This window comes from Armigeres subalbatus, chromosome 2 (assembly GCF_024139115.2).
Source record: "Armigeres subalbatus isolate Guangzhou_Male chromosome 2, GZ_Asu_2, whole genome shotgun sequence".
Taxonomy (NCBI): Eukaryota; Metazoa; Arthropoda; class Insecta; order Diptera; family Culicidae; genus Armigeres; species Armigeres subalbatus.
The window spans coordinates 423,123,392-423,144,272 of record NC_085140.1 but is presented as its reverse complement, the minus strand read 5'-3'; the positions used below and the strand labels follow the sequence as shown (position 1 = coordinate 423,144,272).

The window sequence follows — 20,881 nt, the reverse complement described above, 5'->3', positions numbered from 1 at the left end:
TGCCTACCACTTCTCGTGCTGTTGTGCTCACCGCTCCATGGATCGACTCCCATAGATCGTTGATGTTGTCGCTAACGTTGATTGCACTTATCCGTTCGTCGAGCTTCTGGCGGTACTCAGCCGATACTCCTTCCGCCGACAATCGCTGGATATTGTAACGCATCGTTCGCTATGATCTTTCGTTCGATACAGTTGACAACCGTGATCGAATTTTACTGACAACGAGGTAGTGATCAGAGTCAATGTTCGGACCTCTGAATGTCCGCACATCGATAACATCCGAGAAATGGCGCCCATCCACCAGAACATGGTCTATCTGGTTGCAAGTTTCACCATTTGGGTGCCTCCAGGTGTGCTTTCGGATGTTCTTTCGTGCAAAGTAGGTGCTACTGATGGCCATCCCTCTGGCAGCAGCAAAATTTACTAGCCGTAGGCCGTTGTCATTGGTAGTGGAGTGAAGGCTCTCCCTACCGATTATGGGACGGAAAAAGTCCTCTCTACCGACCTGAGCGTTAGCGTCTCCGATAACAATTTTCACGTCATGCTTTGGGCACTCTCCATAGGCTTTATCAAGACATTCATAAAACGTGTCCTTCACGTCGTCGGATTTATCGTTTGTAGGTGCGTAAACGTTGATTAGGCTGTAATTGAAGAATTTGCCCCGTATCCTCAACACACAGATTCGCGCGCAAATGGGTTGCCACCGCCTCCCTGACTTCATCTGCTTGCCCATCACCACGAAACCCCCTCCCTGCTCCGCTCTTTCCCCCCCGCTGTGATAGATGTTATACTTGAATGCAGTGTTGGTCGTGGGGTCCACGGCTCGGAATTCACGTTCTCCGGATCTAGGCCATCGGACTTCTTGAATAGCAGCCACGTTCACTCCAACCTTCTGCAGTTCACGAGCCGGAAGGCTCACTCGTCCAGGTTCATTTAGGGTCCTGACATTCCAGGTACCGAGTTTCCAATCATAGTCCTTATTTCGTTGCCGGGTCGGTTGCCAAAAATAACGTTCTCTTTTTCTTCTATCTCAATGTTTCGTGGTATTTGAGAGGCTTCAGTAAGCTACCTTACCGGGGTCGCGTTACCTACATCGCGATGATGGGACTGCCACCTTAGGTATAGCTGACGCGATACAGTATTGTGTTAATCAGCCGCTGGGTACCAGGCAAACGCTGTTTGAGCCGCACCTCCTGGTGAACAGACGCTCGAGGCGTACCTTCTCACTCTAGCTGATGTCAGAAGGACAACAGTGCCCAGGCTGCACTACCAGCTAAGTACACAACCCTTAGCTGGCGGTCTTTTGTCATCGGACGACCCGTGGAAGCGTGAGATAGGGACTTGTGGGGACCAGAGCTCTGTTGGGCGCTCCTTCCTTGATGTCAACCCACCATTTTGCAGCCCTCGCCCTTGTTGGAACGGACGAACCATTTTTACGGGAAAAGCTTGAACGATCTCCCGATTTTCGTTCAGATTTCTTCATGTGAAATGAAAACTCATCGGCATATTCTTATCACCTTATCTTCCTTTTTCGCCATCTGACTCGGTGAATGTTGGGAGTTAAGTGCACCATTTATGCAAGACCTGTTTGCGGTTTTCAAGGAAAAAGGAAAATACTTAAAGCTCAAGATAAGTTGGGCAACAAGAAGAGCTCTCTGAATGATTTACCACCGGCGATGTGTCGTCTGTCTCTTTCCGTCCTTCGAAGAAGTGTGATTGTGGATTGTGGTGTGAAAGATAGTTTGCGCTTTTTAAGGAAAATGTTTCGCATTTCAATAAATACTTAATCAAATGGTACTTATGAATCACAGAGCGATACATTGAAATGTGAACAATGATATTTATACTTAAGCTTATACTTTCTGAGACACCCTATACTCAAAATTTGAGTAAAATATATAACTTCGATAAAATGATGATTCCGCTCAAACTAGGATCTGTATGCTGTAAAATGTACTCGGTTAGATAGAAAAACTTGATGGGCATCATGTCCATTTTTTTAGATTTTGAGGATTTTGGTGTTTTTGGGATAAAAACTAACCTCCCTCTCTCCCTTCCGAAAAAAAATTCAAATTTCCAATGATGGAAAGACATGCTTTACTTTCACGAAATTATTATTTATATATTATTTCATTGAAGTAGTATCTTTTACTACATTTACAGTTACAACGTATATGAAAAACCCAGCAAAAGTGATTTGGATTCGACTCAATTTTGAGTAATTCATTTTTAGGGTGTAGACACTATTTCCAATTTATCACATTTCTCAATTATACCCAAGGATCTGAAGAGATAGCTAATTCGTCTAACAAATTCCTGAGGATGATCCTCCACATCCCTCCCAGGACAAGAACATCCGAGGTAGATGGTGGACCGGGCCGTTACTGGCCGGGATAAAAACCTTACATGAACGCTTTGGTGAGTATGAAAAAAAGTTTAGGGTCCGTTGCCTGCACTCGGACCAAGAAGCGCTTAGGGCGCTAGTTCCAATCTAGGTAATCGAATTCTTATTGTAAATATTAGTGTACCGTCGTCGGGGGTGACAATGGGTCACTGTTTCAATTGCTTAGAATGCTTGTAGAATAGATTGAATGTATCTGAGGGCAAGAAGACTAAAATATAAGAGACCTTTTTGAACGATTTTGCTATACGATGACCCATTCTCACCCCCTGACCCATTGTCACCCCCGATGGCAGTACATATTAGTTAGGTTATCAAATTTTCTAAATTAATCAATGCCTCCTTAAGGCTATTCTGATACAGAGATGTGCTGCGTAGGTTGCCTTCTCCCTGATTTGGCTCATACAGTGAAATGAGCATAAGTGTTGAAAGCTTCAACCAGAATTTACAACCCTTCGGTGGTTCACAAACCTGGTCACTGGTGGCCACAATCAACAGGTTGGAAAGGTGTCAATGAATGAGAAGATATGTGATCAGCTCACAGATTTCCAAGAATCCTTGCACCGGAACCAGGCACACCGAGTGGTTGTAAATGCCAATCACGTGACTTCTCAAGCCAGCCCAGCTCAATGCCCTAAAGCGAAACAGTCACAATGTAGCATTACGCATGGAAAAGCGAAGTATTGACTTTATGTGCCACAAGTGCTTCGGGGGTGGACGTCGTAAAATTGTTCGCACACACATCATAATATACATACACACCCCCACATGGGCTCATATCTGTATTCATACTCGATAATCGCATTATCAAGATGGAACACGTTCGGGCCGTAAAGACGCGTTTACTGTCTGAGGTTGATGCGTTCCGTCGGTTGTCTTACCGCTCACTCTCTGGCCACACAGTGAGGACGGTCAGGACGAGGGCGTACTAAGTTCGCATGATGACCCAAATGGGAACATTGCCGGTCATGTTTGCTGAAGACAAAGTTCGAGTGCCCTCGAAGGATGATGTGCGGAAAGTACGTACATGTTGTGCATTACCGTGGATGGGGTGAGATTTGCGGTCGTGGTGCGGTGGGATAAATTTGTTTTATGCTTCGGCAGGGACGTGACGATTATTTTTGGTAGTAACCAAGTGGTATATTTTGGGCTTGAATTTATTGCATTAAGTCACTTGTTCGATTTAAGTAGATAGACAAATCAAATTAATCCTTTGTTATTTAGATAAAGTATTTATTGCATTATCAATACCGTGCTCCTGTATATTATTATATTCACAACGCATTGTTATTTGACTTTGCTATCTGATAGTATTACCTACAAATATTGCTAGATCAACATTTTAAAAGGGCGTAACAGCCAAAATGTATTCCTTTTGATTCGTCGTCTACATACGCTACATAGCTATATATTTTTCAAAATTATTCAAAATTTCGTTTTGATCATTGCGGCTACATGAAGTGATGTTTGCTTCTAATTAAAACTTCTAGAAACAACATCGTTTGAAGTCTTGCTTTGCTCCGTCCTCAGAATGATTTAACTGAACTGTGAACAGTACCCTCACATTGATTGAGCTTCGTTGCTTTTGTCATCGCGTGGTTGTTAGGGCCCAAAGGAAGCACAAAAGTAACAAGGCCGAATGCCTCGTCTTGAATGCCAAGATCGAGCTGCACAGCTCTTGCGTATAGGAAAGGTCCATGTGCAAGCCCAACGTTATGGTATCGAACGGTAAGTGGCATTACCTAGCTAGCTATGGATACTGACGACGACGTTGACTTCCATTGTTTGCACAAACACATCCGCTGCTTGCCACAATGTCTGTAATGAAACGACATATGTGCGACTTGCGCCAGAGCTGGTACTAACGCTGATTACCTCACATTCATTTACCGCATTTTCCACTATCATTATTTATACAACAATTCTTATTTATTCACTTTAATCTTTTCCATTCATTTTCACTTTCATGCACATTCCCTCGGCATTCCCCATCATCCGGCGACACCCATCATCCATCATCTGAATCTGAATCATCGACCATATGTGCCGGGTGGCCCATTTATCCCACGGTGCATGGACGTCACCTGAATCAATGGAAATGTGCCTCCGCGGGCCACCCTGCTGACATCCTCAAACCAATGCCAATCAATGCAAAACTCAAGTACGATGAGCTCGAGCGTCAAAAATACCTGATCCTGAATGGCCAATACAGTTGGCACAATTGTCCTCACCGTCTGATTCCGCTGCACAGTGTCGTTTTGGTAAGGATTCAATTTCATTATACATAGCGCTATTCCAAGGTTTATCTATGCTGCATCAGTTATTAATTAAAAATATGCGGCTTGTGCGTATGGCGCATCACTAACAATGAGCCCAATTTGGTTGTCTTTTTCTGTGGGTAAAAGTGTATCAATGCCAGAAAAGGAAATATTCATAGGAATACCAATAATCCTGGGATTGTTAGTATTTCTTAGTTAGTTTTTGTCATCATGAATATTGTAAAAATCTCTAGTTAAGCTAGGTACCATGTATGAACGATTTAAAACCATATACTCGTTATAAAAATGAAATTATATAAATCACCTCCATGATAAATAAAAATAAAAATACTTGTGATTAGACGAGTTTATACTATCCCATTTAAATCCACTATTTGATTGTACCTTTGACGGATACGTATTTCGACCTTAACAGTAAGGCCGTCTTCAGTGTTTCGTACTTTCAGCCCGAGGCTGGCTAGTCTCGAGTCCAACATTTGAAAAGGGCTTAACAATCAAAGTTTATTATTTCTGCTTCCTCGTCTACATCTATAGATATTAGAGTGGGGCACCCGCACCATGTCTCAATTTTTCAAATCAATAGTTTATGAAATCATTTGGGGTCCCGAACAAAATCTTAACCCGATTGATTGCTTTCTCACTTTCAACATCGCGATTGAAGTTTGTATGTAAATAAGTATGGGAAAACGTAGATTTTTGCATTTTTTACTCCTAGAGGTTCCAGTTTATCGAAACCAAGTGATACATTGCGCTAAAGTATACTCCAAAGGATGCCGGAAAACTTTCCTGAAGGATGTGCGTTCCTGGAACGTCTGCAAAAAAGTTATAGCGCTTCGGAGATTGGTTGTTCAGTCCACATGCAAAAAACCGTTTATTCTGCCAGTACTGCTGAACTAGCTGAATGTTGTTTAAAAATTATTTATCTTGGGTTGCTGCTTGGAGTTACTCGGTATCATTTCTGCAAGCTAAAATCCAGACAATAAGGTATTACCCTCCAACTATTATAGGTGGCCCGGTTATGGTGGCAGAAACATTGTTTTCTTTCACAAGGCTTGAACAATTAATCTTCGAAGCGATATTACTTGTTTTTAAAGACGCTCCAGCAACGTGCATTCTTTGGAAAAGTTTTTCGGTATCTTTCAGACTATACACTAACGTTCTGAGTCACACTATTGACGACAAATTTAAACAGCAGGAGCAAAAATGCAACGACCAAGGCGACAAACAACGGTTCACGATTGGAAGCTTGGAACATGGCACTGCAAGTCGCTAGGCTTCGCATGTTGCGACAGGATAATCTACGATGAATTACATCCCAAGACGTCGTAGCGCTACAGGAAATCTGCTGAACAGGACAGAAAGTGTGGAAAACGGGCATCGAGCGGCTACCTTCTACCAAAGCTGTGGCACCACCTACGAGCTGGGAACCGGCTTCATAGTTTTGGGCAAGATGCGCCAACGCGTGATTGGGTGGCAGTCAATCAACGCAAGGATGTGCAAACTGAGAATAAAACGCCGTTTCTTCAACTACAGCACCATCATCGTGCATTGCTCGCACGAAGGGATGTCAAAATCATCATCGGCGACATGCGAATGCGCAGTGCGAATATTGAATCCGACCACTACCTCGTTGCAGTATGTCTGCGCTCAAAACTCTCGACTGTGTACAACACGCGTCGGAGTCGTCCGCCGTGGCTAACTAATTGGGCGGCTACAAGACGGTAGACTAGCCCAAGACTACCGGCAGCAGCTGGAAGTGGTACTCCCAACGGAAGAGCAGCTAGGCGCAGCGTCTCTTGAAGATGGCTTGAGAGATATTCGATCCGCCATTGGAAGCATCGCAACCGCTGAACTAGGCATGGTGCCCTCGGATCAGAGAAACAACTGGTATGTCGGCGAATGTGAGCAGTTAGTTGATGAGATGAATCCAGCGGGTCCGCGACGTTAGGCATAAGTACGTTAGGCATGAAGACGTTAGGCATAAGTACGTTAGGCATAATGGACCCGAATCCAGCATGGGCGAGATTGCTGCAACACCGAATCACCGCGAACGAGGCACGATACAAACGGGCGCCGAACAGACAAAACTCAATGCTTTGAAGCAAAAACCGCCAGCAGGAAGATAGAGACCGTGATAAGACGGTTCAAAAAAATAAACACCAGAGTGTCCATTATATGAATATTTCGGGGGGTCCATAATAGGGAAGAAGAACGTCCCGAAACGGGACATAAAAATCAAATGAAGTGTCGACTATAGGGAAGCAATTTCCTATAATGGACCCCCAGAGGGTCTACTATAGGACGAATTCAGTCAGACTTTAAAATTTTAATTTCAACGAATAACGTCGTGTATTTGAGTGTTTTATGTATGTATCGTAAAGAGGAGATGCAGAACTTGTTATTAGATATCAAGCAGAAATCTCGCTTAACTTTTCAAAAGGTCCTAAGTAACATTTTTTTCATGAATTAATTTGAGTACTGCAATCATAAGCTTTCATATAGTGATGAACTTTGTACCATCTTAATAATCACTTTAATAAAGATTAAAAAAAAAAAATAAGCTTTCATATTGTTTTATTGATTGCGCTGTTCAAATTAATTCATGAAATAATGGTTACTTAGGTCCTTTTGAAAAGTTAAGCGAGAAATAATATGTTGAAAATATCTAATCCTTATGACAGGAAGAGCAGAATTCCGCTACTAGGGGGTCCACTATTGGACAGTATACCCTAAATGGGAACCTTCCTACAAATGAGCGTGAGGTGATCCAAATGTGGCGGTAGCATTACGAAGAGCACCTGAATGGCGATGTGGCAGACAACGGTGGCGGTATGGAAATGAACCCAGGAGCATGCGTGCAGGACATATGACTTCCGGTTCCGAATCTCCAGGAAGTCCAGGAGGAGATCGGCCGGCTGAAAAACAACAAAGCCCCTGGAGTTGACCAACTACCAGGAGAGCTGTTTAAACACGGTGGTGAGGCACTGGCTAGAGCGCTGCACTTGGTAATTACCAAGGTTTGGGAGGATGAGGTTCTGCCGCAGGAGTGGATGGAAGGTATCGTGTGCCCCATCTACAAAAAGGGCGATAAGCTGGATTGTAGCAACTACCGCGCAATCACATTGCTGAAACGAACTTCCAGATAAACTGATAGGTTGATCCAGGCGACGATGGATCTAGTGATGTGAGTAGTTCGAGTTTCAGGGGCATTCTCGAGTTCCTTCGAAACGCGCAGAGGGTTACGGCAAGGTGATGGTCTTTAGTGTCTGCTAACATCGCTTTGGAGGGAGTAAAATGAAAGGCAGGGATTGAGACGAGTGGTACGATTTTACAGTACGGATTGGACATGTCATCAACACGTTGAAGACGACGTACATGATACGAAGAGGCTCGAGAGAGGACAACGTGAGCCATTCACCACGTAATTGTATTGGTGGTGACGAAATCGAGGTGGTTGGAGAATTCGTAAACTTGGGCTCACTGGTGATCTTCGATAACGATACCATCAAAAAAAAAATCGGAGACGCATCATGGCAGGAAATCGAACATACTTTGGTCTCCGTAAAATGCTCCGATCGAATAAAGTTTGCCGCCGTACCAAACTGACTATCTACGAAATGCTTATTAGACCTATACGGACACGATACCTGGACGATGCTCGTGGAGGGCCAACTCCCATTGGTAGTTTTCGAAAGGAAAGTGCTGCGTACCATCTATGATGGGGTGCAGATGACAGACGGTACGTGGAGGAGGCGAATGAACCACGAGTTGCATCAGCTACTGGGAGAACCATCCATCGTTCACACCGCGGAAATCGGAAGACTGCGGTGGGCCGAGCACGTAGCCAAAATGTCGAACATTAATCCCGTGAAAATAATTCTCGACAACGATCCGACGGGAACAAGAAGGCGAGGTGCACAGCGAGCAAAGGAGTTGATCAAGTGGAGGATGATTTGCGGACCCTCCGAAGACTGCGTGGTTGGCGACCAGCCTTGCGTCCAGAGACGTAGGATTGCCAATCCAAAGATGGCGAGCATATAGGTCCTAGAGGCCATGTGCATGATACATGATCGAGATATGTTCAAACCGGATGTTCTAACTTAGGTTCTAAGAACTTAGGTTCTCCAGATCGTTCTATAATTCATACCAATTGATCTACCACGTCAACTGGGCATAATACAAAGCCAATAGCAACCCATGGTGTTCATACAAACTCTAAGAGGTCATATGCATGATTTACGATCTAGATATGTCTAAACCGGATGTTCTAAAGTTCTCCAAATCATTCTTAAGTTCAGAACTATTGATCTACCATATCAACTTGCCTAAATACAAAGCCAATAGGAACTTATACAGGCCCTTAGAGGCCATGTGTATGATTTACGATATAGATATATCCATTATATGTTTAAGTCAACTGTGGTTGGTACAAAGCCTGTAACAATCCATTGTGTCTGGCTATTGGCGCTCAGAAACAATGTGCATGGCTTACGATTTAAATCTGTCCAATTCGAATGTTCTAATTTATCCAAATCGTTCTGGAGTTCAGACAACCTTGTCTACCAAGGCAACTGGGCTCGATACATAGCAATATCGGATGGACATATAGCCGCCTTAGAGCTGTAACCGTTGGTACAATGAAATCCAATAATTTTTTAAAACGCAACATGTAAATCGAACATTCAAATGTTCAAATTAAAATCGTATCGCTCAAACCCATGGGGCAGTCCGGCATGGCCATGTTTAACGGTTGGATGTCGACTAGCTTAGTAAAATGGGGATCTGGATTTTGGCGGGAGGCTGAAGGGTTCGTAGGATGCTCTGTGGACGGCCATCGTTCACTTTTAATCAGTGGAGCGTGTAGATCAGAAGTGCGAGTGGAGTGTCAAGTAAATTCGTGAACCCGGAAAGTTAGTGCAAAAAAGTTGTACAAAGGCCACCTGAAAGAGCGTACACTTTGATTCAGGACCTTTTTTCCGTTTTGATTTAGTGCTTCTGGTTGGCGAGTCCGAGGACCGCCATTTCATGGTAAGGTCAGTGACCTTGGTCACAAAAGGACCTAAACGTAAAGGACGATTGTTCCTCTAGCCCATAGCCATTAGCGTCACATCGCTGAAGACCGTTATTCCAGCCAACCGACCGACAATCTGATCCATTACCAACCCCAACCGACTTTGCTGACATCGTGAAGATCCTTGAGGAGGTGCAGGAGAAATTCCACCGGTTTGGATCCGGTAACTCACAGCGAGCGCTCGCAGGATTGCTGATCAACGAGAAGGTACGTGCCGTAAGCCCTGTGAAATCCACACCAAACTTTCGCTAAAATACAAGTTGTCAACTAAGCCTTAATTGATTAGTTTATTTGAGTGATTGAGTGCCATTTTGTACCCGCGTAGCCCCTCCGGTTGCCCAGTAGTGCGCCGACCCTGTGACTAGCTCCGAGTCTCGCACTACTGAGTTGTTGTCGGGTAATAAATCAGTTTCAAAGCCATGCTTGCGCATGATTTACGATCCAGATATGTCTAAATCGGATATTCTATTATGACTTGAAGAGCTTAGTCATTCTACAATTCGAACCGATTGTTCTATCATATCAGTTGTTCTCGGTACAAAACCAATAGCTACTTATGGATCTAAATATTTTATATCACTCAAGAGTTCGGATGAATTGATCTACAAGGTCAACTCGGCACAAAGCCGATAGCAACCCAAAAAAAATTCGCTCAATCGATTCTTTGACTTATTTAAGGTCAACTTTCCCAAACAACGCCTCTAAGTATTTTTAAAATTTAAAACAAACATCGAAAAGTGCTGCTTTTTTAGATTGGCCCGCTTTTGAACGAACATCGGGTGAATTTTTCAGGCCGGTTATCACGAGCAGCACTTTTTCGGTTTTTGTGTTCAATTTTAAAAATAGTTAGAGGCTTCAAAAAATATGGGTTCTTCGGGAAAGTTGACCTTAATTAAGCCAAAGAATCGACTGAGACAATAAAACGAGATACAATTTTTGACGGGAAAGGTCAATTTGGACATAGCAAAATCACAAACCATGCGCATGGCTTCCACGGGCCTACATGGATACCATGGGTTGCTATTGGCTGTATATCGGGCCCAGTTGTCTTGGTAGACCAACTTGTCTGAACTCCAGAATGATTTGGAGAACCTAGAACATCCGGTTTGGACATATATAGATCGTAAATCATGCGCACGGCCTCGAGGGGCATGTGTGGGTTTTTTTTATTCCTTTATTTATTTGGTAGGCACTCTGTGTTACTTAACCGCTACTGTGCCGTGATCTACTGTGGTATTCTGCTGCCAGAATCCACACAGCATCTATTTTTAGATTTTTTACATTATTCATTGTTGTTGTCATTGCTGGTCCATCTCACCGTAAGTCCATTGTGTCCATTTGTCCGTGTCGTGAATTCAATCTCAATGATCGTTGCGCATTGTTAGGTTACCATTTTATCCGGGTACGTTGGAGGAATGCCTCCGAGAAGAACAATTTGTCAGTTGTCATCAGGCAGTCGTAACGGCAAGGGCGCTACCCAATACGCCACCGTATAACGCTGCGCATCCGGCGACTGACGAAGGTTTGGTGGAGGGGCTGGGAATCGAACCCATGACCATTCGCTTGTAAGGCGAACGTGTAGCCAACTACGCTACGGGACCCCCCTACCATGTGTGGGTTGTTATTGGCTTGATCTTCTTCTTCTTATTGGCATTACATCCCCACCCTGGGACAGAGCCGCCTCGCAGCTTAGTGTTCATTAAGCACTTCCACAGTCATTAACTGCGAGGTTTCTAAGCCAAGTTACCAGTTTTGCATTTGTATATCATGAGGCTAACACGATGATACTTTTATGCCCAGGGAAGTCGAGACAATTTCCAATCCGAAAATTGCCTAGACCGGCACCGGGAATCGAACCCAGCCACCCTCAGCATGGTTTTGCTTTGTAGCCGCGCGTCTTACCGCACGGTTAAGGAGGGCCCCAATATCAAGCCCAATAATCTTGGTAGATCAATTCATCTGAACTTCAGAATTATTTGGAAATCTTAGAACATCCTTTTGGGACATATCCAGATCATAAATTATGCGCATGGCCTCTAAGGGCTTGTATGGACATCATGGGTTGCTATTGGCTTTGCATTGACCCAATATTAGGTACATTTTTAAGAAAAAACAGCAAAAAATCGTCGATTCGCGATATTCGTGTGCAATTTTCTTCAATAAAAAGTGGCCAACTGACGATCCTTCCTACGACGCTTAAAGCATGTAGGTGTGACCGATCAACAATCTGAGGTCAGTTTTGGAAAAAAATTGAGCTGCCGATTATTTTGTGTATATTTACATGTGAAGTCCAATCCGGGTCAATATAACCCGAACGCCATAAGTGTGAGATTTTTATTTGAGCCCTTCAGGAACGTCGTACAAAGAAGATCAACATTGCGGATTATAGTTTCCACGAAATAGGAAAAGTAGAGAAGTTTCAGACCTTCACATTGCTGCGTAGAAGGTTATGACAATTTGAAAGTGCGATTCGGGTTATATTGACCCGAACACGTTAGGAAGGTTTCCAAAATGTTGGAACGGTAGAAGACCAGATTTTATATCTTTCGAAGGCCCGTGGCCCGTAAATATTTAATTTAGAGAATTTGTTAATATCCATAACAACACTTGGAGGCCATCATTGTAAAAATGTATTCGTAATATAAATTTTTTGTCCTACTCGTTTTTCTTGTTTTATTGTATTTTGGATGAGATATTGTGAAAGTGTCATTTGATTCGGTTTGTAGCTAGTTTTAAATGTCAGATGGGTTCAATTAATAATAAATTAATAGATAAATTACAGCAAGATTGATGTTTATGGATGAGAAGCAGGGAAACCGCAAGTATTTTCGTTAAGGGGTTAAAACCAAAGAAGGCAACGACCAAATGAGCTTTCATCTTACAAGTTAGTACTTGGACGAAAGCTTTCAAATATATCTATCAGCTGAGGGTAATAAAACGGATATTGGTGTTAAAATCACTCCATACGACTTGATCAAAGTAAAATTACCCTGCGGCCCGCGGGCCGCACTTTTGTTTTGCTTTGATCGTTTCGTACGGAGTGAATTTAACACCAATATCCGTTTTATTACCCTCAGACGGTAGATATATTCGAAAGCTTTCGATCAAGTACTAATTTGCATGGTTAAAGCTCATTTTTATTGTGTGAGAAGTAAACCACTGTGCTAGAACCTAACAATAGCAAAACGTTTCTCCTGATCTTACGATTTGGTACAGAAGAGTTTGACAAAAAAATCAGAAGGGTTATGTACAAGACACAACCGCCCAACGTAAACTACGTAAGGCAGTTTTGTTCATTGAGGATTGTAGTGCCATCATGCATAGGGTGACCATATGAAATTTTTCCAAAGGAGGACAATTCACCCAAATCGTAGCGAAAAAGGAGGACATTTGGTTAAATAGGAGGACATAAAAAACATCGATCGATTTTTGTTTTTTAACATGATACATTTTTTTTATCATGTTTTTTAACATGATATGAATATTTTTATTATATTTGTTAGAGTTTTGCACACTAATGTTTATGGGAAGAAGTTTTTGTGAGACCAGTAAGTAACTCAGCAAACAAAAGATCATATAACATTGCGAATAGGTGCACAAAGTCAAGATCATATACGAACACTTTGCATGAACTCAAATAAAGGCATGTACCTATATCGCCTCCAACTTACACTTATTTCCTAGCACATGCAACTTTGTTTTAGCTGGGAGATTTATTTATTTATCATCAGACTAAGGCCGGAGCGGCCTGTGCTGCACATAAAAGACTTCTCCATTCAGCTCGGTTCATGGCTGCACTTCGCCAACCACGCAGTCTGCGGAGGGTCCGCAAGTCGTCCTCCACCTGATCGATCCACCTTGCCCGCTGTGCACCTCGCCTTCTTGTTCCCGTCGGATCGTTGTCGAGAACCATTTTCACCGGATTACTGTCCGGCATTCTGGCTACGTGCCCGGCCCACCGCAGTCTTCCGATTTTCGCGGTGTGAACGATGGATGGTTCTCCCAACAGTTGATGCAACTCGTGGTTCATTCGCCTCCTCCACGTACCGTCCGCCATCAGCAACCCACCATAGATGGTACGCAACACTTTCCTTTCGAAAACTCCCAATGCGCGTTGGTCCTCCACGAGCATCGTCCAGGTCTCGTGTCCATAGAGAACTACCGGTCTTATAAGCGTTTTGTAGATAGTCAGTTTGGTACGGCGGCGAACTCTATTCGATCGAAGCGTCTTGCGGAGTCCAAAGTACGTACGATTTCCAGCCACTATGCGTCTCCGAATTTCTCTGCTGGTATCGTTATCGGCGGTCACCAGTGAGCCCAAGTACACGAATTCTTCAACCACCTCGATTTCGTCACCACCGATAGAAACTCGTGGTGGGTGGCTCACATTGACCTCTCTTGAGCCTCTTCCTATCATGTACTTCGTCTTCGACGTGTTGATGACTAGTCCAATCCGTTTAGCTTCGCTTTTCAGTCTGATGTAGGCTTCCTCCATCCTCTCAAAGTTACGTGCCATGATATCAATGTCGTCGGCGAAACTAAATAACTGGACGGACTTCGTGAAAATCGTACCACTCGTGTCAATCCCTGCCCTTCGTATTACTCCCTCCAAAGCGATGTTGAATAGCAGACACGAAAGACCATCACCTTGCCATAACCCTCTGCGGGTTTCGAAGGGACTCGAGAATGCCCCTGAAACTCGAACTACGCACATCACCCGATCCATCGTCGCCTTGATCAACCGTATCAGTTTATCCGGAAATCCGTTTTCGTGCATTAGCTGCCATAGCTGGTCCCGATCGATTGTATCATATGCGGCTTTGAAGTCGATAAATAGATGATGTGTGGGCACGTTGTATTCGCGGCATTTCTGCAATACCTGACGTATGGCGAACATCTGGTCTGTGGTAGAGCGTTCACCCATAAATCCCGCCTGGTACTGCCCCACGAACTCTCTTGCAATTGGTGTTAGTCGACGGCATAAAATTTGGGAGAGTACCTTGTAGGCGGCGTTCAGCAATGTGATTGCGCGGTAGTTGCTACAATCTAGCTTATCGCCCTTTTTGTAGATGGGACACACGACACCTTCCATCCACTCCTGCGGCAGAACCTCATCCTCCCAAACCTTGGTAATCACCCAATGCAGCGCTCTAGCCAGTGCTTCACCACCGTGTTTAAGGTGGTTATACAACAAAGCCACAAATCGGCCATCTTGGAAACCACGTGCTTTTTCTAGTGATTTTTCAAGGGCACGAATTGAGAGAACTACAATGCCCATGGGGATGAAACATCCGTAGATCGTTTGGTTACTTATGCTAAACAATCGACTTTAATTTCAGCATTGTACGAAAAATATTACGCTGGATTTGAACTTTTCATAACAGGAGTAGAAACCGAGTGGTGAATTTGAAATTCACCACTTGGCTTGATTGTATAATCACCTTAAACAGCTCTCCTGGTAGTTGGTCAACTCCAGGGGCTTTGTTGTTTTTCAGCCGGCCGATCTCCTCCTGGATTTCCTGGAGATTCGGAGCCGGAAGTCGCATGTCCTGCGCGCGTGCTGCTAGGTTCATTACCATACCGCCACCGTTGTCTGCCATATCGCCATTCAGGTGCTCTTCGTAGTGCTGCCGCCACCTTTGGATCACCTCACGCTCGTTCGTAAGAAGGTTCCCGTTTATGTCCTTACACATATCGGGCTGTGGCACGTGTCCCTTACGTCTCATAGAACTTTCGTGTGTTATTAGCGCGGTACAGCTCCTCCGTCTCTTCACGGTCTCGATCTTCCAGCTGGCGCTTTTTCCTCCGGAAAATCGAGTTTTGTCTGTTCCGCGCCCGTTTGTATCGTGCCTCGTTCGCCCTCGTGCGGTGTTGCAGCAATCTCGCCCATGCTGCATTCTTCTCCTCAACTAACTGCTCACATTCGCCGTCATACCAGTCGTTTCTCGTTATAAACTTCCAGCACCTTCTTTGTAATGGTAAGATTTTAGCTTCAACTAATTTTGAAATCAACAGTGAACAGAATTTTAACAAGAACTGCTAATCGCATACAATTCTGAAAATTTGTAAATAGATAACTGACTGAACATTAGGTTATATAAGGACGGAACACACGATGCATAGGGAACCAAGTTCTTAACTGAATCAATTTAAAAATGCTAAGATTTAGACTAAAGAAACTCAACTGTTCAGATTAGTTCAGATTTCTATTCCATTCTAGGCATGGCATAGGGACTGCTCTTTGCCGCACATATTCAAGAAACGTACCGTGCGATGCGTTCCAAAGGCAATTCAATGGGTGTTTACTCGTAGAAAATTTTGAAAAGCATTTGCATTTTTCCAAATCCATTTTCCAATCCAATACCTATTCTTCTGTTATCTTCGACATCTGTGTTACTGCAACTCAAGCATTTAATTTCCGATATTAATAGTAATTTTATTCAAAAACTTAAAGAAAAATATTTCATATTAGAAAGCAAAACACCATAATATGTGCAACGATTAATTTGCGAATGGATCTCTGTTGCAGTAACTAGAATTACTACGGGAAAAGTTTTTTTTTAAATATTCAAAAAGGAGGACATTTTAGTGCAAAAGGAGGACATCTGATTTTTAATGAAAAAGGAGGACATAACCTCCTTAAGGATACCATATGGTCACCCTAATCATGCATGAATATTTTTAGAAAAGTCATTTGATTACTTATGTCACTGGTTTCGAACAAAACTAGCGTATCTTAAGATATGAAAATGGTTGGATACGACAATTGTTTAAAAATTTACTATGAAAACCCAAATTTATTCCTCAGTGGTAATGATGCCTTTCTTGGATCCGAATTGCCTACATTTGGGTTTTGAAGCATTTGATGAAATATTTCAAAAGAAAGAAGCTTTAGGGGAGCATCTTCTTTTCCGTTTGCAACATTTATTATTCAGAAACATTCCAATTATAGGCATATCTTGTTTTTCGTGCATCACTAGATATCATAAAATGTCAATCATGTACCAAAACCCAATTAATTTGGTTGTGATGCGCGCGAGTAGTAAACGTTGCGGACGGGAAAAGAGGGTGTGTGTGTTATTACAATCTAACTCCCACTGTCTGTCAATGTCACCAGTGTTGGTAAAATCTCAAATTTTCAAATCATATCGGCGATTCAAACCATGCGTGATTCAAATCCCATCAGAATCATGGCCCAGAGATTTGCTCATGATTTGAATCGCAAATTGCATCATTGCATGATATTTACGTGTTCTTCATTGTTGAATGCATTGAATTAACTGTTTTTCGTCTATATAAACAATATATAAACAATAAACAATATATAAACAATAAACAATATATAAACAAAACATACGCCTCGATTGCGTTTTGACGCTTTTTAGAACGAAATCATTTTTCGGTGAGTGAGCGAAGCGATGCGATTCTGGCCGAGAAACTCAAGCGCGATGCTCCCTCTACAGAATCGCAGGCGAGTTAGCTCGTGCATGAAACCTCGATGATTCAGATTTGAGTATGATTCTACCAACACTGAGTGTCACTATGGATAAAATATTCGTGCAACCATTTTATTAATATCATTGCAAGACTTTTGAATCAGGGAGCAATTGAATCAGGGAGAATTGGACAAAATATTATTAGGCCGATATAAATATTTTTTTAAAATATGTCCCACCCCTTCGGATTGTTTTGCTAAAAAAAAACAATTTAAGGGGCAACAAAAAAAATTTCCGTTGAATTTTGAGAACTTTAAAACTTTTTTTAAAGAAATCCGAGCAGTTTATTTTTTTCTTTTTTCCATTTTAATATTTATTTTTTACTAGCAGACCCGACGAACTTTGTTTCGCCTAAAATTGATTTATTCTCTGATTAGTTCTCGAGTTATGCAGAAATCTTTGGTTCATTTGTATGGGAGCCCCCCTTTCCAGAAGGGGGAGGCGTTGCAAACAATCACAGAAACATATCTTCCCTTCCAAAACCTCCACACGCCAGGTTTGGTTCCATTTGCTTGATCTCGAGTTATGATGAAATTGGTGTTTCATTTGTATAGGAACCAGGATTCAAAGAGGAGAGGGGTCTCGAACCATATTAAGAACCCGACCCCACAAATCTCTGCATTCAAATTTTCACGCCGCTCGATTCAGTAGAAGAAGAAGAAGATTATCCCCTCCCTCTTGAATTTGCGGAGACCAGTAGACTGTGACCTTGCGTAGACCATAATTTTTAATAAATATGTGTAACGGCCTTATTAGTTTTCAGTTTGCCTGTAAGTGATGAACATTGTACTACACTTAAAAATCACTATATGTAACGAAGAAAAAAAAATTCGGTTTGCAAAAAAAAATGCTCAACATTTTTCAAAAGTCGTTTTTTAATATAAACATGTTTGCACAATTACATTGTGATGATTGCACTACTAGCAAGGCCATTGGCATTGATAACAATTGATCGTTTCATGCCTGCACAAACATGTCCCTATCTGCTTCACTTTTACACCATGCACATTACGCATTTTTGTTACATGTTTTGTTTCGACCGCGGTCACTGGTCCGGCTCCATTGTTCTATTTTTTTTTGCGAAACACCGCACAAAAAGCAGAGTCCAAAAGCCAACCGCACTGAACAGCGACGGCCGAAATGAGACTCTTGCGGACAAGAAAAAAGAGTGCAGCCAAAATGATCCGATACCCTATTTTAACGTTCATAACCCAAAGTTTCAATATAATTGACAAATTGGTAGAGAATTTCCGAGTCGATTGATATATAAATCTCAAAAATCCATCGGAAGATAAAGGCGTGACGGTTTCGAATTTGGAAATTTTCATTTGTCACCCTTTATCCGAGTCTTCCCCTTAGACGTAGTTTACGTCAAAAAATCGAAAAAACAAGATGAAAAAGCTCAGACAGATAAGACGAATAAGGTAGAGGGATAGGTAGAAGGAAAAAAAGAATATCACCTCTGAAGATTGGCCCCAACAGTCCATTACTAATGGTTTTGTAAGCTTAACTAGGACGGATTTTGTTTTCTCATTTTTACCATGAATGATCACTGATTCTAAAACCATAAAAATGATAAAACAACTGTTTTGCATTCTAACACATCGTCTTTAAGATGTATGGGTTTAAGCTAGTTTTATTTTTATTCTCCACTAATTGACCCAGCAGACATAATTCTTCATTGTAGGCAAAAATGCGCGGGGCCATGCGAAATTTCCATACGAATCTTAATTTTGATTTTTCACGGTTTAATCAACCTTACTAGTGATTTTCGCATGAGGTGATATCATATAAACCCGTAGGAAACGATGATGACCTTACCCACTGAAGGAATGAAAAAAATCCATCCAGCCGTTTTCGAGTTATGTGGATACGAACACAGACCATTTAATTTTTTATATATGCAGACAGAAGATATACACTTTCTCGTACAACTTGATTCCATTAATTATCCACATTGAGAAATTCTCACTTTCTTATACTAACAGTGCATATAATTATTCTATTCCTTTCTAATTAAAGGCCAAGGAGCTCGAGAGGGAACGTAACCTCATCCTTTCCGGAGCCGGAGACTCCATCCCGGATGATATGAGCAGTTCGGTTTTCACGGTCAACAAAAAAACAAACCAACACATCTGCAACAAACGCGAAAAGGTTTTTCTTTCACTAGAAATAATTGGAAACTACGTGTTGAATTTCTTATTTTCTTTTCCAACCTTCAGCTCAAAACCATCCGCGAGAAGAACGCCGAACGGTTGATTAAACAGGGGCTCCGATGGGAACGGGAGCGTCTCCAGATGGAGGACCACAACCGTCAGAAAGAAATCGAACGCAAATCCCGGCGAGAAGCGCTGCTCGAAAAGGAAAAGCTCTACATGATTGAGGATAACGAGCGAGCTTTGAATTTGCTGCGAATGAAAACAAAAAAGGGTCCCTGTCGAGATATGGATTTGCGAACGCTGTTGATGCAACAGCGGGAAGAATTGGGACAGAAAATCCAGCAGCGTGATTTCGATTTGAACGATGACAAACGAATGGATGCCGACAGGAGCAAGGAGAAAAAACAACGCCGTAAGAAGCATGCAGCTAAGAAGGGAGCGGATACGCAGCTTTCCTCCCCGGAGGAAGGTTATAGCTCGATGAACCAGCCGGCCAGTGATATGGAAACTTCGATTATGATCAAAATTGATAAGGACAGCAAGGACTCCGGTGATGACACGGATGCACTGGATGACGTTAGTACGGCTGAGGTTTCGGAGGTAGCCGGTGGATCGGAGGCCGAGGACGCCGAAGCAAGTGAGGCTGCGGACGCGCTGGATCCGGCGGAAGTAGCAGAAGCGGAAGCCATGAAGGAAGAGTTAAACAAGGCTCTGGAGAAGAAAAAGGTAAAGGCACGTAATGAGGATCCCAAAATTACCAGATTGAAGGAGGCTGACGTGAGTGTCCAATTAGCATCGCATCGCGATACTTATTGATGATTCTATTTTTACTTACAGACGGTAAACGAAATTTACAGCATTGCTGATGAGATAATTGTTTTGGAGAAGAAGAAAACTAAGAAAGGCTTTGGAATGAAGTAAGTGCTGGTTTAGTTTGTGGCCTAGCAGAATTTTAGTCCTGTTATGTGCTCGGTGGGCGCATGTAAAATTGATTGTGATAACAAATGACCCAACTTAGAATAGTTCAATTTATGGGAAATAAAACAATGTTGAACAGTTTTAAAAATCATTAATTCATTGAATACCGAAATTTGCATAACATGCCAACAACCAGGCAAAGAGAGAAACTTTTTAATTCATCAGTGATGTATGCAGTTACAACGCAAAATTACACTCTATTATATAGAGAAAATTGCGCGAAAAAGGGTGAAACAAAATTTGGATATAGGTATTTAACTATCAATCTTTTTTTTTCGAGCTCGTTTATTAGGTAGTCTCAGGCGTGCGTAACACTTTACCATGGTTCTTTGTGATATACACCTAATCAATATCATTTTATTTTACGGTTAGTAAAAGAGGAGCAAAAGCCAACGTACTCGTGGTGACTCGAGGTTAGTTTACAATGTTTAAGCAGTTTAAGGATGTACGGGGCTTAGGATTTGGGTTCAGGAAATTTCAGCTTCTCATTCGGGCTT

The 20,881-nt window shown here is 42.4% G+C and overlaps 1 protein-coding gene across 1 annotated transcript in view; it reads left to right on the top strand.

The window, feature by feature from the left end:
- The window catches only part of LOC134210321 (calponin homology domain-containing protein DDB_G0272472-like), a 120,183-nt gene extending 99,711 nt beyond the window's left edge, over window positions 1-20,472 (top strand). The window contains exons 4-7 of the mRNA XM_062686370.1: window positions 4,564-4,662; window positions 19,270-19,401; window positions 19,470-20,183; window positions 20,244-20,472. Of these exons, the coding sequence (XP_062542354.1) occupies window positions 4,564-4,662; window positions 19,270-19,401; window positions 19,470-20,183; window positions 20,244-20,327 (1,029 nt within the window). The 3' untranslated portion in view covers window positions 20,328-20,472. The remainder of the gene's footprint in view (window positions 1-4,563; window positions 4,663-19,269; window positions 19,402-19,469; window positions 20,184-20,243) is intronic.
- Window positions 20,473-20,881: the final 409 nt, after the last annotated feature.